The sequence below is a fragment of the Piliocolobus tephrosceles genome, chromosome 13 (genome assembly GCF_002776525.5).
Source record: "Piliocolobus tephrosceles isolate RC106 chromosome 13, ASM277652v3, whole genome shotgun sequence".
NCBI lineage: Eukaryota > Metazoa > Chordata > Mammalia > Primates > Cercopithecidae > Piliocolobus > Piliocolobus tephrosceles.
This window is the reverse complement of record NC_045446.1, coordinates 61049698-61067702: the sequence shown is the minus strand read 5'-3', so window position 1 is coordinate 61067702 and position 18005 is coordinate 61049698. Positions and strand designations below refer to the sequence as shown.

Below are 18005 nucleotides of genomic sequence, written 5' to 3'. Positions count from 1 at the left end.
GAAATTGTTTGCTTTTGAAATTGTTGTGATCACATTTGTCCGATTTTGCTTGGGTTCCCTAGGCTGGTAGGGTATTGCTCAGGAAATCTTTTGCTGAGTCCGATGTCCTAAAAAATTTTCCTTATGTTTTCTTTTAGAAGTTTCATAGTATGAGATCTTAGATTTATCTTTTTACTCCATTTTGATTTGATTTTTGCATATGGTGAGAGACAGGGGTCTAGTTTCATTCTCTATATGGATTTCCAGGTTTTCCCTGCATCATTTATTGAAGAGGCTGTCTTTTCCCCAGTGTATGTTCATGGCATCTTTGTTAAAAATAAGTTTGCTGTAGGTGTGTGGGTTTGTTCCTGGATTCTCTATTCTGTTTCATTGGCCTAAGTGTATGTTTTTATGCCTGTACCATGTATTTTGGTTACAATAGCTCTGTAGTCAGGTAATGTGATTTGTCTGGGTTTGTTATTTTTGCTTAGGATATCTTTGGTTATTTGTGGTCTTTTGTGATTCCATATAAATTTCAGATTTTTTTTTTCTAATTCTGTGAAAAAATGTCATTATTTTGATAGGGGTCACATTAAATCTGTAGATTGCTTTAGGTAGTGAACATTTTAACAATATTTATTCTTCGAATCCATGAACTTGGAATATCTTTCTATTTTTTGTCCCCTTCAACTTCTTTCATCAATGTTCTATACTTTTCATTGTAGAGTTCTTTCACTTCTTTGGCTAAGTTAATTCCTAGGTATTTTATTAGTCTGATGTTTCTTTGTTGATTTTCTGTCTGAGGGATCTGCCCAATGTTGAAAGTGGGGTGTTGAAGTCTCTAGCTAATCCACTGTTTACCCCACCTCAAGCCCAAAACGCCATGAGGACTTGCCTTGGAGTTGCAGTCCTTGTGGTAGGCACAGACTGCCCTTCAAGTTTATTTAGGACTCCAGAGAGCTTCAACCTGTGGTGGCAAGGCTTGCCAAAATTCAAGTTCTGAGCATGGGATGAACAATTCTCCTCTGGGTGGGGGTTGATTAAATGCCCCCTCCTTGGACATCAACTGAGTCCTGCCCAGTGTTTCTTTCCACTGTGACAGGGCAGTGCTGAGTTCAGTGCACAGTCCCACAGACACGGTGCTCTCTCTCTCCCCCAAACACACAAATTATCTCTCTGTGTCACACAACCACTGCCAGGGGATAGGGGAAGGGTGCACTCTGTGATTCAAGACTGTCTTTATTGGCTTCAGTGCCTCTGTCAGCAATACGAAACTAAAACCAGGTACTCTGGTTCTTTACCTGATATTTTGTCTTTATGAAGTTGCTTATTTGTGTAGACAGTTGTTAAATTTGGTGTTCTTGAAGGAAGGGCAATCAGTAGAAGTTTCTATTTGTCCATCTTGCTCTCCTCCCACTTCATTCTGGCCTCCTTGGTCAAGCATTCTCACTATTCAGTCCTGATGGTATTTTATGAATCCTTGCCATAAAATTCCTCCTTTTCTTTGCCATTCTTCAGGTTATAACCTCTTCCCTGTTTTACTAGGCCCAGCATTTTCCTAGTAGACTTACGCTGAAATTTAATGCTAGTGTTCATCCCAGTGGCCAGGACAAAAGCTTGAGGCAGCTTCTGAGGATGGCAGCTGTTGAGTTACGGGAGGAGGTGAAAGTGATTGCTCTTACCTGAGAAGTTTGAGGTTGATCTCTGCAAGCTCAGAGATCACAGAGATTTCTGCAGAATCAACTTCTTCATGGGCCACCCACCCAGATGTTTCTGCTCAATGTTTCATAGTACCATAACGTACCAGGACCCAGCTATAACATCACAGATGTGCCTGGACTTAGTATTCCAGTGGCTGAAGAGTTCTATGAGTCCAATGATTAGATAGTAATAGTCTTAAATAAGTTCATTTTTTCTGTCTATATTTTTCTGCTGCAGCTATAAAAAATGATTTAGTTCAGTCACCATGAGAACGTGGGTTTCCTTGCTTGGTGTAAGAAATGAGTTATTTGGAAACTACTTATTTAAGCTACACCTTTAATTTCCCTCCCTCTTTCCATTCTTCTCTCCCTCCTTCATGTCTCCTCCCTCCCTTCTTCCCTCCCTCCCTCCCTTCCTCTTCTTTCCTCCCTCCTCCCTTTCTTTCTTCTTTTCTCCTTGTCTCTAACCTGTCAAATCTCTATTTCCCCCCATTTCTCCAGTTTTTCTCTCTCATTCTTTTTTACCTTCATTTTTTTTTCAGAAATTCTGCGTTGATGAGGTATTACAATGTAAATTTACTAAATTTTCTGACTGTTTCTTTCCTGTCGGCTCAGAATATTGTGATGAATGCTCATTCTGATAATGTCAATATATACTACATTCCTTTACACAGCTATAGCATCATTATATGGTAAACACTTTTTCAATTTTTAAAAATTCACATTTCACATGCCTGAAAATGAGGCAAGATCCACTTTCTCCCCCTTTTTTGATATGACAGGTATGCACTTGTACTAAAAAATGTCATGTTATAGTCATATACGTGTCACTCAAAATTTTGTTTAGTTATAACTGTGTCACTGTAATTTCTAGTTTTCTGAACAGCAGAGCAATGCAATTCTTACCTGCTAAATAATGTAAAATAAGTAGCCCAGTTTCTCCCATTGTCAAAGGTGATAGCCTGCCCTCTATTCTTATGTGAGTAATACCCATTCTGGATTGTTCATCTGATAGCCAATTCATCAGGCAGTCACTGATGCATGAGTGAACCTAGCAGAAATCTGCCATACTGGCTCAGTCTAAATTTACTGCCATATCAATCCATGGAATAGTAAACTAAAGTAATTCTTGTTGTTTGAAATCACTGAAGTTTTGATAGTTTATTACATAGGGTAGTTGAATTCTTACAGTAAACAAGGAATTAAAATACAGTGTGATAAGTACCATAAGTTCACGATGCTATAGTAGACACCTAAGACAAAAAGTGCTTTATTCTTGGGAAATAATGTTTTTAATATGAAAACTTGAACGCTGAGTAGAGTTAGGCAACCAGTGGGTTGGATAGTAGAAAATGTAAAGAAGAAAATAAAATTTAGAATATGAAAACATAAATTAGAACCTTCACCTCTCTAAACCTTTTCTAAAATTTATAAATTAAAAATAATAGTAATATTTACGCAGAACATTTAAAGTTCATTTGATATATGTTCTAAGTTAACCCTAATTCAAGAGACCTGAAATACTAATATGCCATTCCTGTTAGAGTGAGGTATATGGAAGCCAGTTGGTAAAAGAGATCCTAGTCCAAGTATCACTCTCATAGTAGGTAAAATTAGTCCATTATCCTATACCGTGGCTATTTCCTTGATCCCTAAGGATCAGAATGAATGTATTTAGCATCTGATGGAACTCTCACATAGATTCTCACAATATTATGAGAAAGACTAAGAGGAAACACCCACAACTAGCATGGTTCTTCAGACAAGATAGTAAATTAACAACAATGCAGCATCCTCAATTGAATTTCAAAGATTAATCCACTTTAAATAACTTATAGCCATTTGGCATGCATTTTTGTTCTGTACAGTTTTAAATTTGCTATCATAACAGATAACCACAAACTTTTTGGTTTAAAAATAACACAGATCTCACAGTTTCATAGGTCAGAAGTTCCAACCTACACAAACTTGGCAGCCAGATTACAATATCACAGTTATGTAGGCCAGAAGTCTGGGTGGGCACAACTGATTTATCAGTTCCTGGTCTCTTAAGGCTGAAATCAAGTTGGTGGGCAGCCTGGCTCTTATATGAAGACTGTGGGGTAAAATCTATTTCTAAGCTTTGTTGTGTCATTAGGAGAATTTAGTTCTTTGAGACTGTAGGGCTGAAATTCCTATTTCTCTACTGTCACCTGGGAGCCTCTCTTATTCCCTTAAAGCTACCCTCATTTTCTATCATGATTACACCTTCATCTTCAAACCAGCAGCTGGCATAGAGTACTTCTCGTGGTGTGAATGTTTTTGACCTTCTCTTCTGTTGCTTTCTTTCTCCTCCTGCCATAGAAAGTTTTCTGCTTTTAATGAATGGCTTATGTGATTAGATTAGGCTATGAAGAAAATCCAAGATTATCTCCCTATTTTAAACCCGTAACCTCAATTATATCTGGAAGTCCCTTTCCTGTGCAATATAACATATTCACAGATTATAGGAATTAGGGTGTGGACATCTTTGGTGGGACATTATTTGCCTACCACAGGTTCCTACCATATCACTTCATTCAAGTCACTGTTACACAAATCACTCTACAATAAACAGATGGATCAAGGAGGTTGATGATGAACTAATTTATTCAAGTTGATACTCTATTTTTATTCTACCATTGTTATAACGTATATTATGTCTTTATTAGAACAGATCATACACCCTCTGGAACAAATAATGGCACTATTTTTTCTGATGAATATATTCCTCTCAGTAGAGACAGTAAAAACAGTACGCATTCACTTTTGATGGATAGTATTTCATATTCCCTGTATTGTTAGTGACAGAAAGATGTACCTTACAAACATTTAGGAACCTGCCACAGCAATGAAGTTTTTAGCTGTTTATTAATCTGGGCAATACTGTTATGCTACCTGAAAAGTGAAAGGCAAATAAGTTTTCCTAGTACATTTGCCATTTACAAATAAGCAAGCACTTGGTAAACATGCTTGGATTTTGAAGGCAGCATATCCCGTACTTGAGAATGATACTTAGACTTAATTTTCTAGAAAATTTCATACAGGGCCAGGCATTGAGGCTCATGCCTGTAACCCCAGAACTTTGGGAGACCAAGGCGGGCAGATCACCTGAGATCAGGAGTTTGAAACCAGCCTGGCCAACATGGTGAAACCCCGTCTCTACTAAGAATACAAAAAAGAGAAAAAAAAAAAAAATTAGCTGGGTGTGGTGGTGGAGACAAGAAAAATAGTAAACAGGCTAGTAGAAAGAATAACATAAATTAAAATCTGAGGGGCACATTAAAGAATTATTGCCTCAGGATCTGAGTTAAATCCATATTTTGAGGAAAATCAGTTACAATTAGATGGTGATTTTGTCAAAGAAGCGTAAACTAAACTTTCTGAAAACCAGAATTCCCCATTTTTATTGCTTAAAAAGGTAGTACTGAACTATCAACATATTGCATGTGATTTAATATATTTTTCATTTGTACGGGTGAGTTTATGTTGGGTCTTTATGACATTACATGAATTTTAGAAGTGGTGTCTGTAGAGTATTAAACATTATTGTGAGCAGAGTGATCTGATAACTGTGTCATCTGGATGCAGTTTTAGAAGGCTGAATGGAAATATGGACTAGGTTAGCACTCTCTCAAGTGCGGTCTATAGACCAGTGTGCTTCTGTGACTATTGGTTACCAGTTAACCCAGAGATACAAACAGGAATCTAAAGCAAGACTTTCAAAAATATTACAGCAATTTGACATTTTCAGGACATGTAATCATGTAATAAATGGGATTGTCTGGATGAAAAGATAAATAAGGATGGAAGTTGTCATTCATATGAGATAAGACACATACAGCACAAGTTATGTGCTAGTATCTATTTCACAACAAACTGGAAATACAAATATTACAAGTCTGGTTCTTCACCACATACAGCTTAAGGATACTTGAAGTAAATTATAAATGAGGGGATACATCTATCTGTCTAGGAAAGAAGGAATGAAAACTAAAATTGAGGTTCTATACTATGTGTCTTCCTTATATTATTTTCATATCTCCAGTTTCCAGATGAATTATTAAGTTATTAGTTCAGCTTCACACCAATAGAAAATGTCCAGACAAGTTTCTGAATCCTGATCTGTTTTTTTCCAAAGCGCATAATCGTTATTTTGTATCATAATGTCCTGGGAGTGAAGAAATGAAGTGAGAACAAAAATTGTAAGAGATGTAAAACAATGAGATAAGTCTGGTGCATTAGAAAAAAGTTTCCACACAGTTGTTTTTTGTAGCTACTTTGAAATATAAGTTAAATATTAGGGAGGATGCAAATTGTTTCTGAATTTGACTATGGTAATTGAGAGAAATAGCAAGACATTCAAGTAATATCTGTACTCCCATGTTTATGGTAGCACTATCCACAATAGCCAAGATGTGGAATCAATCTACATGTCCATTAATGGATAAATAAATCAAGAAAATGGTACATATACATAATGGAATATTCTTCAACCATAAAAACAAAATCCTGTCATTTGTGACAACATGAGTAAACCTGGAGAATATTAAGTTAAGAGAAACAACCCAGGCACAGAAAGGCAAATACTGCATGATGCTATACATATGTGGAATCTGAAAAAGTTGATCTCATAGAAGCACAGCATAGCATGGTGGACACTAGAGGCTGGGGCAGCTGTGAGGAGATGTTGGTCAAAGGATATAAAAATGCAGTTAAATAAAAGGAATACATTTTAGAGATCTGTTATACAGCGTGATGACTATAGTTAATGACAATATATTGTATTCTTGAAAATGCTAAGAGAGTGGATGTTTTGTTCTCACCACAAAACTAATAACTATGTTAGGTAAACACATATGTTAATTAGCTAGATTTAATCATTCCACAATGTATAGATACTTCAAAACACCATGCTGTATGATCACATACAACCTTATTAATTAAATTAAATTAAATCTGCATTCGATTAAATCTGCATACAATTTTATCTGTCAATTTAAAAAAATAAATAAATGAGCTTGAAAAATAATGTGCACAAGATAGGGAGCATAATTTTTATCATGCATTACTGGGATGAAACATGCAAAAATGTCTTGGAAACAACAAAGTTTGTCAGGCCTGCCGAATAGAGCAGAATAACTGAAAGTGAGTGTAGCTGAGAGCTTAGAGGACTTAGAGGCGAGAAGACATAAATGAGCAGAAAGGTTCTCTCCTTTTAAGATGTGGAGAACTAGTGGTGATACTAATGATGATGCTGAAGGAGAAATGCCAGAAACTTGACATGAAGTGATGCCTTTAGTGTTCAAGGGAATATATTTTACTGCACTTTTAACTTATTTTGTTTCCTGCAATGCCAAATATAAAATATACCTGTACTCACTGGCATGCTGATAAATTGAATCTTTTTTTTTTTTTTAGATGGAGTCTCACTCTGTCACCCAGGCTGAAGTTCAGTGGCGCCATCTTGGCTCACTGCAACCTCCGCCTCCTGGGTTCAAGTGATTTTCCTGCCTCAGCCTCAGGAGTAGCTGGGATTAAAGGCCTGCGCCACCATGCCTGGCTAATTTTTTTGTATTTTTAGTAGAGACAGGGTTCCACCATGTTGACCAGGCTGTTCTGAAACTCCTGACCTCGAGTGATCCACCCTCCTTGGCCTCCCAAAGTGCTGGGGATTACAGGTGTGAGCCACCGCACCCGGCCAACTGAGTCTTTAAAACCAAAGAAATGTCCTCATATTTAATGCTTATCAATTCTCATGGAGTAAATATTCTCATTATGAATGATTTTAAGTTACCAATATGGTATTACAGAATGCATAGTTGGGAAGAGATGCACACAACGGGCTCTTTCAAGCTGATGTGTGCTGCCTCCAGCACACTGCTGCCCCAGTGTTTGTGGGGTACATGGAATGTTTCTCCCATCTATCACTACTTTTCCAGTGGCAATAAATTGGTGTGACTGCCTTTAGTTTTCCATTTCCATTTCACTTGGAACTTTCTCTACCATTTTATGCAATAGAAGTTTTGAGGCTTCTGCTTTTTTCTTAAATCAGTAGTTACCATAGGTTCTGTTTCAGGAACCAAACATTTTGGGTGTTGCTCTGTATAACTGTATAGGCTAAGAACCATGAAGATTTTTTACCTTGGTTCTTTGATTGATTAAGGGAGTCTTATAGGTCCTTCATGTCATTTGTCAAAACTCTGAAGTTTTATTGAAAATAATGTTTGTGTATTTATCTGTGGAGAAGGATTCATGCATTTTATTAGATTCCTGAGGGATCATTGTGCAAAAAAAGTGTTCAGAACCTCTGCCTCAAATTTTCTTGCAGTCTACATCATGATCTTTTCTAACTCTTGAAAGTTCCTGTTTCCTGTGATAAATCAGCAAGTGTGCCTCATCCCTGAAGTTTTTCTTTGGACTGGAAAGTTCAACACTGGATAATGACTTACATGCTATGGGACATCTATTTCTACCTTTTGTATAATGAATTATCCATGAAGAAAACAGCTAATGTGTATTTTAAGAAAGCTATCAAAACCTTTTAAGACATGGCATAGATTTATGGAGATCCACATCTTATTTTTGATCTTACAACCTTTCTGTTAGATGTTTTTGGCAGAATACGTAATTCAGTGGTGAAGCACAAGGCATCTGAGATACAGGATGCCTGGGTTCAAATCTCAACCCTGCACCATCTTATTCACATGTCTTTTGCTGGCCCAAATGCCACTAGACTTGTTCCTTCACCTGTAACATTTAATAAATAATATTGTGTATTTCATTTGACTGTTATGAGGATTAAATGAAATATATCTTAAAGCATTTAGTAGAACATCTAGCCTGAAACAAAGAGTCAATACGTGTTGGTTGCTGGGAGTATTATTTTTATTATGTCACTATTGTTATTTTCCTAATTAAGCTACAAATGTCTCAGGGTGATATATCATTCTCATATTTTATGACTAAATACAAAACATATTTACTGTTGAGTGAATGAAAACTGTGAAAAAAACACATCCAATAGGCACTAAGCTACCAAGTTTGCTTTTCTATAGTGCAAGTCACTTACGCCAGGTTTTTTTGTATCAAATAAAAGTATGTCTGTTCATTTTGTAAGCAGCAGACTGAGCAGAGCCTTGTGTATCTGTTTTGGTTTTACACTGTAGATGATGGGGCTGAACACAGGGGGTAAAAGCAGGTATACATTGGCCATCACTGAACGGACCACTCTGGGGGCTGACCGACCATAGCGATACACCAAGGACAGGCCCAGCATGGGGAGGTAGAAGATAGCAACTGCTCCCACGTGGGAGACACAGGTGCTGAAGACCTTGTGCCATTCTTCAGGGGAGGCAATTCTGAGGACAGAGTGAATAATTAAGATATATGACAGGGCAATGCATGGCGTATCTATTCCTGTTGTCAGGATGAGATCTATTAATCCACAGATTAATGTCTGAATGTCTGAATAGGTTAATTGAATCACATCTGGATGGTAACAGTAGGCATGGGAAAGGGCATTCATTCTATAGAAACAGAGAGGCTTAAGGAGCAAAAGTAGTGGTACTATTAGTACTACAGCACATGTAATCATCAGGAAATCCATCTGAATGATTCTGGAATTAGTGAGAATGGTAGTGTACCTCAGAGGATCACAGATGGCCACATAACGGTCAAAGGCCATAGCCACCGGCACCCCAGATTGCATGATAGTGAATCCATGAAGAAGAAACATCTGGACAATGCAGCTGTATAGACTGATTTCACGTGCATCAAACCAGAGGATACCTAATGTTGTTGACAATGTAGAAACAGGCAAGCCCAGATCAGTGGCTGACAGCATGGAGAGGAAATAATACATGAGCTCATGGAGACTCTGCTGGGTAATGATGACAAACAGGATTATGCTGTGTCCAGAGAAGGCAATGGTGTAAAAACAAGAAAAAGGAATGGAGATCCAGGCATGGGAGACTCTAGGTCAGGACTGCTGGTTAACAAGAAGGTTGGAAGTTTAGATGTCAAGTTGCTTAGGATTTCCATGGTATCCCAGTTTTGCAGCATTTGTCCTCAAAATGCTCCCACCCTATAGAAGTGATACATTACAGTGTTAGGCAAAATATTCAGATAAATATTCTTTTGGTTAGGAGAGTTGTCCCAGGTCATAGATAAGCTCTGCATCGAGAAATCTCTAAATTAAATTATAATGTTCATCTACCCTTCATAGCCAGGGATATTAAGCAAATATATATATTTTTGCAAATATATATACATGTTAAGCAAATATATATATATATTTAAGCAAATATATATATAAGCAAATATATTAAGCAAATATATATATATATAAACCTAAAATTCAAGGAAAATATGTCCTTATTTTATACCACTTTAGGATAATTTTTTTATATTTATAAAACTTTGAGCTCCAAAATATCATAAGAGCCTATGAATAAAGACTTGGTTAAAGGATAAGTACGTTAATTTTGAATATGTTTGAGTGAAAAGAATAAGAGAAAGATATTTATAAGTATCCTCAATTCTGCAGTGACCATGTGGGTGTGAATCTGCAGACCTAGATCTCCAGATAATTGCCAGTAATATAGATTTGGATGTTAGAACTGCATATGTGTCATTTTCATCCAACACTGTAGGTGAACAACTGCAGAGAGTAGATTTACAAAGGAAAACCAATGAAGACAGAACTCTGTAGAATATTGGAAAGGATCATATCTATTACAGCAAGATGAGACCAGTTTTATGGGAACCATAGAAACCAAGAGAACATGGCATGAACCACTATTACATGAACAGCTGTGTTGAATTGCTTGTGCTGTCAAGTCTGGCAAGGATTAAAAAATGCAAATGCAGCCAAGAGCTCATTAGTGACCCCAGGAAATGCAGTTGGAAACTGAGAACCTGCTTCAGTGACTTTGGTAATGAATGGAAGGGTTAGCAGTGGAGGTACGGTTTATTTTATTTCTGAAACTTGGCAGTGAAGGCAAGGAGAGAAATAGGCCATGATTAAAAAAGAGTATAACATAAATGGAGAATTTTTACAAAATGGCAAGTACTTAGAGAAATGGCTAAATTCATAAACTGAAGTTAATGATACAATAGGTATGATAAAATTGAAAATGTAGAATGTGAAGAATTGATTGATATATAAATGTCCTTCAGAAAATATTAGGTCGCTGAATATAGAGAATGGTAATGATTAGTAATTACCCCTCAAAAAGCTTAGGACCATCATTTCAATTGACACTAGAGAGTAAGTAGCAAATGGTAGGTTGGTGGAAGTTTATGTGAAGAAAACTTACCCAGTGTCTACCTTTTGCTCTGTTAAGTATCAGGAGGAAATTTACTGCTGTTCAAAAGTATGAAGTGATGACTTGAGGAGATGGTACAAGTTTTCGGGAGAAAGGGAATGAGAAAAGCAGTTGACTCAGTAAACACAGAAATGCAATATGGATTTCAATTAAAATTCTAAAAGTTATTTTATAAATTAATACATTTATATTGTTCCAATAAATTCTAGGAAGATTTAAAATTGAATAATAGCAATATTCAATATGTTGTAATTTTCAGTCAAGCCTTTTAAAAATACCAGGTGACAGAATGTAAAGTTTAAGTTCAGGAGAGTACATATCCTATAATAAGTACACATGTTACTATTCCCTTAGGTTAGTTAGGTTCCAATCCTTGAGGATTAACTCCTCCTGTAAAAGATGAGGAATGTACTATTTGGCAAGTTGGGCATTGTTGGATAATAGCTTTAGCTTCTTTCCAGGTAATGCTGTATCTGCGTTTGGGACTAGAGGCATTAACATGGGTTAAATTGTGAAAATGTCTGGCATTAGATATTGCAGTAGCAACTAGGCAATCAGCCATTTGATTCCCTTCAGTCAAAGGTCCTGGAAGAGCTGTATGAGCCCTAATGTGAATGATGTAAAAAGGGTCCATTCTACTTCTAACTGCTGTTTGCAGTTGGGTAAATAAAGTCATCAGTTGTTCGTCTGTATGAAACTGTAACTGAGCATTTTCAATTAACTGTGTGGAATGAACCACGTATGAAGAATCAGAAATCACATTAATAGGCATTTCAAAAACAGTCAACACCTCGATTACAGCAACAAGCTCCACTTTTTGAACTGAAGTATAGGACGTCTGGAAAACTTTACCTTTTGATACAGAATAAGAAGCTATACCATTACTAGACCCATCTGTAAAACAATGAAAATGCTTAGCAGGCTGCAGGTTGTTTACCACAGGAATTGTAAATGCAAACTGTTCACAGGCTTGCTCAGCTAAAGGGATAGTAAAGAAACAGTCTTTTAAATCTATGACTATTAAAGGCCAACTTTTTGGAATTACAGCAGGAGAAGGCAATCCTGGCTGTAATGTTCCCATAGGTTGTATAACTGAATTGATGACTCTTAAGTCAGTTAACGTTCTCCACTTACCTGATTTTTTCTTAATTATGAAAACTAGACAATTCCACGGGGAAAATGTTGGAGCTATTGTGCCCATTTTCTAATTGTTCAGTAACCAATTTCTCTAAAGCCTTCAGTTTCTCTTTACTTAGTAGCCATTGTTCTATCCAAATTGGCTTATCTGTTAACCATTTTAAAGGTACAGGTTCTGGAGGCTTAACAATGGCTGCCAGCAAAAATGATATCCTAATCTTTGGTGGGAACTTTGTCTTTCCACTTGAAGTGGTTCTTTCAAACCTTGCAATTTTATTTTTCTAGTCCCATACCAGAGACATACCCCAATTCATGCATTGTATGTTGACTTTGAGGGCTATGTAATTGTTCTAGAAATAGAGCTCGTGCTCCCCATTGCCGTAATAAATCTCTTCCCCATAAATGTATAGGTAAAGAAGTTATAATTGGTTGAATAGTCCCAGGTTGTCCACTGGGCCCTTCACAATGCAAAATATAACTACTTCAATATACTTCAGGGGCTTTACCAACTCCAACTATATTAAATTGAGTGGGTTGAATTGGCCATACAGATGGCCATTGCTGTAGAGAAATGATTGAAATGTCCACTCCTGTATCTACCAAACCTTTAAATTTCTTTCCCTGAATAGTTATTTCACAGGTAGGACGTTTATCAGTAATTTGATTTACCCAATAAGCTGCTTTGCCTTGCTTGTTTGTTCTTCCAAATCCTCCTGTTCGTTTAATTTCACTTTTTCCCATTTCTACATATGGCACAATCAGGAGCTGTGCTATGTGGTCTCCTGGCTCTGCTTTCCTGGGAACAGAAGTAGGTATAACAGTTTAAATTTCCCCACTGTAATCGGAATCAATGACTCCTGTGTGGATTTTTATGCCTTTTAAACTTAAACTAGACTTTCCTAAAAGTAATCCTATTATACCCACTGGCAAGGGTCTACAGATTCCTGTTGGGACATTTTGCAGAGGTTCCCCAGGCAGAAGGCTCACAGCTTTTGTGCAGCGTAAATCTACTGCAGTGCTACCAGCTGTGGCGGAGGACAGACATTGTACAGGGGTGAGGGAATGGCCTAAGCTGGAAATGCCCTGGTTTGGAAAGGGGCCCAGGACGGGCCCCTCATGGAGTTTCCCGAAATCGGGTTCCCTTCTTTATCAAACTTAGAGTGACATTGATTAGCCCAATGTTTTCCTTTTTTACATTTTGGATATATTTCGGGCTCAACAGTTTTCTTTTTTCCTCTATCTGGCGGCCTGACTCGCTATTTTTTCTACATTCTTTTTTAGTAATACAATGCTTCCCACAGTTAAAACAAGCTCCAGGAAATGGAGTATTTCCTTCATCCACTCTCAGTCCTGCCATTGCCTGTGCCAACAAAGTAGCTTTATGCAGATTGCCTCCGATACCATCACAGGCCTTGGTATAATCAACTAAATGTGCTTTCCCTCTGATAGGTCACAGAGCAGCCTGGCAATCGGGATTAGCATTGTCCAAAGCTAATAACTGCAACACTATATCCTGAGCAGCCCAATCTGCAATCATGTTTTTAAGAGACTCCTGTAACCAAGCTATAAAATCAACGTATGGTTCTCTTGGTCCCTGTTTTATAGCACTAAAGGAAGAGTAAAATCACCTGAAGTGATTTTTTTCCCAAGCTCTAATGCATACTCTGCTGAACTGTTCTATGTCATCATCCTGCATGACCACTTGTGCATCAAAACCAGCCCAGCCACCAACCCCCAAAAGTTGGTCTGCAGTTATATTAATTTGAGGTTGGGCCTGGACATTGTGAGCAGCCTGAATGGAAGCTTCATCTGCCCACCAAGTTTTAAATTATAAGAACTGAGCAGGAGTTAGACAAGCTCGAGTAAGAGCATCCCAGTCGGTAGGTATCATCTGACTGGAAACAGCAACATTCTTTAACAGTCCCATTACGAAAGGAGAGCCTGGTCCATACTGATTTATAGCTTGTTTAAATTCTTTGAGTAATTTAAAAGGAAAAGGCTCAAATGTAGGTATAATATTTCCCTCTCGATCTGGGGGTTGTATTCTAACAGGGAAGTGCCAAGCCTCTATATCACTCTCTCGTCTAGCTTGCTGAATTCATGCCTGAATAGAACTAAGAGCAGTCATTTGAGGAGCTGCTCAGTCACTGGGGCAACTACTTTTCACCCAGTGTCTTCCGGGAAAGAAAGATCTGGAGGGCCTTTTTCTTCAAAATAATAATGAGGGGGTGCAGAAGGGTAGGGATGAACCTCTCCCTCCTTTGCCGCTTTAGCTTTAGCTGGCAAATAAACATGCTCTGTAACCTCTTCTGTTACTTTGCTATACTCTCATTCCTCCTCATCATCATTGTGAAAAAGTTCCAAGGTGAAACGAACCAGACTCCATACCTGTCCCATCATTACCCTGATGCTTCTGAGCTCCCCTTCTTACTCACCACGGGGATTGCTTTAAGAGTACTTGGGTGTCCCCCAGCTTAGTTCCATGTTTTCCAAGCATCGCTCCAGCGACTCTTTGACCTGGATTCGAGCCCCCATGATGGACACCACTTGCAGGGACCAGTTTGCTCAGGGAGACCCTAACCCAGCAGTGCTAGAGGAATTAAAGACACACACACAGAAATAGAGAGGTGTAAAGTGGGAAATCAGGGGTCTCACAGCCTTCAGAGCTGAGAGCCCCAAACAAAGAGTTACCCACATATTTATTAACAGCAAACCAGTCATTAGCATTGTTTCTATAGATATTAAATTAATTAAAAGTATTCCTTATGGGAAATGAAAGATGGGCCAAATTAAAGGAATAGGTTGGGCTACTTTACTGCAGAAGGAGCATGTCCTTAAGACACAGATCACTCATGCTATTGTTTGTGGCTTAAGAATGCCTTTAAGTGGTTTTCTGCCCTCGAGGCGGGGGGCGGAGGGGGCAGGTGTTCCTTGCCTTCATTCCCGTAAACCCACAACCTTCCAGCTTGGGCATTAGGGCCATTATGAACATGTTACAGTGCTGCAGAGATTTTGTTAATGGCTAGTTTTGGGGCCAGTTTATGGCCAGATTTTGGGGGGCTTGCTCCTAACAGGGTGCTAACTGACCAGCTCACCGTGCCACGTCTCAGCAACACCACATCTGAATTCCCAATCTTCCTCCTAACAGGCTTCCCTGGGCTGGAGGCCTTCCATATCTGGATCTCAATTCTCTTCTTCCTTCTGAGCACAGTTGTTCTCTTAGGGAACAGCATGATCCTATTGGTTGTTATTCTGGAGCCAAACCTCCATGAATCCATGCATTATTTTCTCTTCATGCTATCTGTCACTGACCTGGGACTGGCCCTCTCCACAATGCCCATGACACTCAGTGTCCTCTGGTTCAATGCACGTGAAATCACCCTCAATGCATGTATCATCCAGCTCTTTTTCCTTCACAGCTCTGGCTTTATGGAATCCTCAGTACTGATGGTCATGGCTTTTGATTGCTTTGTTGCCATTTGCAGACCCCTCAGATATGCTACCATCCTGACAGACTCCAGAATTCTAAAGATTGGTGTAGCAATAGTTCTAAGAATGTTGATCAGCCTCTGTTCATCCCTCTTTCTCATTAAGAGACTGTCATTTTGCAAAGTCAATGTCCTTTCCCATTCTTACTGCTTCCACCCTGATGTACTTAAGGTTGCATGTTCTGATTCAAGAATGAACAGCTATGGAGGCTTAGTTGTTCTCATTCTGGTCACCAGGGTTGGTACACCATGTGTTGTATTTTCCTACATCCTGATAATCCACTCTGCACTAAACATCACCTCTTCGGAGGGATGGAGGAAGGCCTTCAACACTTGTGGATCTCACATTGGGACAGTTGCAGTCTTCTACGTTCCCTGGATTGTCCTTTTTCTGTGGTCCACAGGTTTTTCCGTAAGGCTTTACCACATGTCCACCCACTATTGTCCAACATCCATTTCCTTGGCCCCCCTGTGCTGAACCCCGTCATATATCGTGTGAAGACTAAACAAAGCTGCAGGGCTATCCTCAAGCTCTATCAAACAAAATAAAAAGAAATGAGATGGGGACTGTTCTTCCTGCTGGGGTCTACCTGATCCAATTATACTCTGTTGCATTTCTCCTCCATGCCAACCCATATTTCTTCTCTAGTAACAAAAAGAAGAACAGTAATGTTTACTGAGCACCCACTGTCTTCAAGTTCTGCATTTGTCTCCTTTAAGTACATGCTTTCTTTTACTTAGCTTAAACAACAATTCTTTGAAATGGATAACCATAATTTAAATTTATGAATTAATAAATTCAGGGACTGGAATATTGAATGACTAGTTTAAAATTAAAAATCTGGAATTTATGTCCACAGCTATTATCTCAAAATCCCATGCTCTTCCTGGATATCATGCTGGCTCTAAGTATAGAAGATTCAGTTAATGTCATTGTTTGAGGATACATGGATATCCAGTTCTGCTCTCTCCCAGAATACTTAATAGGCACACGGCACTTTGGGAAATTCCTGAAGAAAGGACATTATGACCCTATCCTTCTTCAATCTTCTATATTCTTTCTGCTTTCTCAGAACAGCTGTGCTAACAGAGGTTTTATTTCTGAGTATAATAGACTCTTAGGAGACATGTCACAGGCCATGAGCTCCCTTTGTGAATCTCACTGCGATTCCTCCACAGAGGGAGCTCATGGCCTGTGACACGAGAACGCTAGATTTGAGGGAATCTAGGGTTCTAGTTGCTGGAGTAGTGAGATGCTACCATATGCACAATTCACTCTTAAATAAGGAAAATGGCTTCTAAGAGGCAGAAGCTCAGTCACAGAAGCATTTTACCAGTAATGGCATTGCTTCTCAAATATGCCTAATTTTCCATTTGTGACCTGGTAGATAACTGTGCAGAAAAAAAATAATATCTGTATAAGTATCCGAAAAAGCATTACACCCTTTTACTTCCCTTATTACTTTTTTAAACATTTGGTACAGTCAACTACAGAAACAGCAATTACAACACAGTTGGCATTGTCAAAAGAAAAGCCTTAATTCATCATTGTCAAAAGAAAAGAATAAATTCATCTTGATCTTTAGAGGTGCCAGTTTGGGTTTAAGTATTTTGAAGGGTAGGAAGATGAGAGTTGGGCTCCAAAACAAGGTATTTTCTCAGTATTCTCAGTGTAATTTCATTCAATGAAATGAATGAACAGTGTTTTGTTGACCCTTTCTCACCTCAAGTAGACAACATATTCAATGTTGTCAGTATGTGTTGAATGGACGGATGGATGGAAGGATGTAGAAGGGGACCAAAGCTATGATTATGTAGCTTTTGACCATGTTTCAGTTTTTGCCCTGGTGTTACCTAATGCATGAATTCCCAGCAAGCCTGCATGGTAGAGAATAAGGGCCCGATTCTCTCTTTGTGATTTTCCTCCACTTGTCTATTCGCGGGTAAGTGAAAGTAAAGGGTTGGTTTGGATTTCTCTAAAACAGCTACTCATATCAGACATTTGGCTAAGAAGCCTTGTCGAAAAATAATAGTGTCTAATTTGAATGAGTGACATGTGGGAATGTTGAATATATGTAACTGAGGTTAGAGATCATTGTGTTTCCACGTGGCAGTTTTGTTTTGCAAAATTTTAAATCAAGATGAATTTCAGATTGATTGGTTGATTTATGTTTCTAAAGCCTCTTCTCTTACATTTTATTATAATTAAATTGCAAAATGGCTCATTCTCTGATTATTTCTATCTGGAAAATAAAGTGCTTTTGGGATCTCTGCTTTCTTTCTCTCTCTCTTTCTTTCTTTCTTTCCTTCCTTCCTTCCTTCCTTCCTTCCTTCCTTCCTTCCTTCCTTCCTTC

At 38.3% G+C, this 18005-nt stretch overlaps 1 protein-coding gene across 1 annotated transcript; it reads right to left on the bottom strand.

Annotated features, from left to right (window-relative positions):
• Window positions 1-8805: 8805 nt before the first annotated feature.
• LOC111540707 (olfactory receptor 51F1-like) lies at window positions 8806-9761 on the bottom strand. Its single transcript, XM_023209148.1, is given in 2 exon segments — window positions 8806-9668; window positions 9671-9761. Coding segments are annotated over 2 exon segments (954 nt in total).
• Between the last annotated feature and the right edge of the window lie 8244 nt (window positions 9762-18005).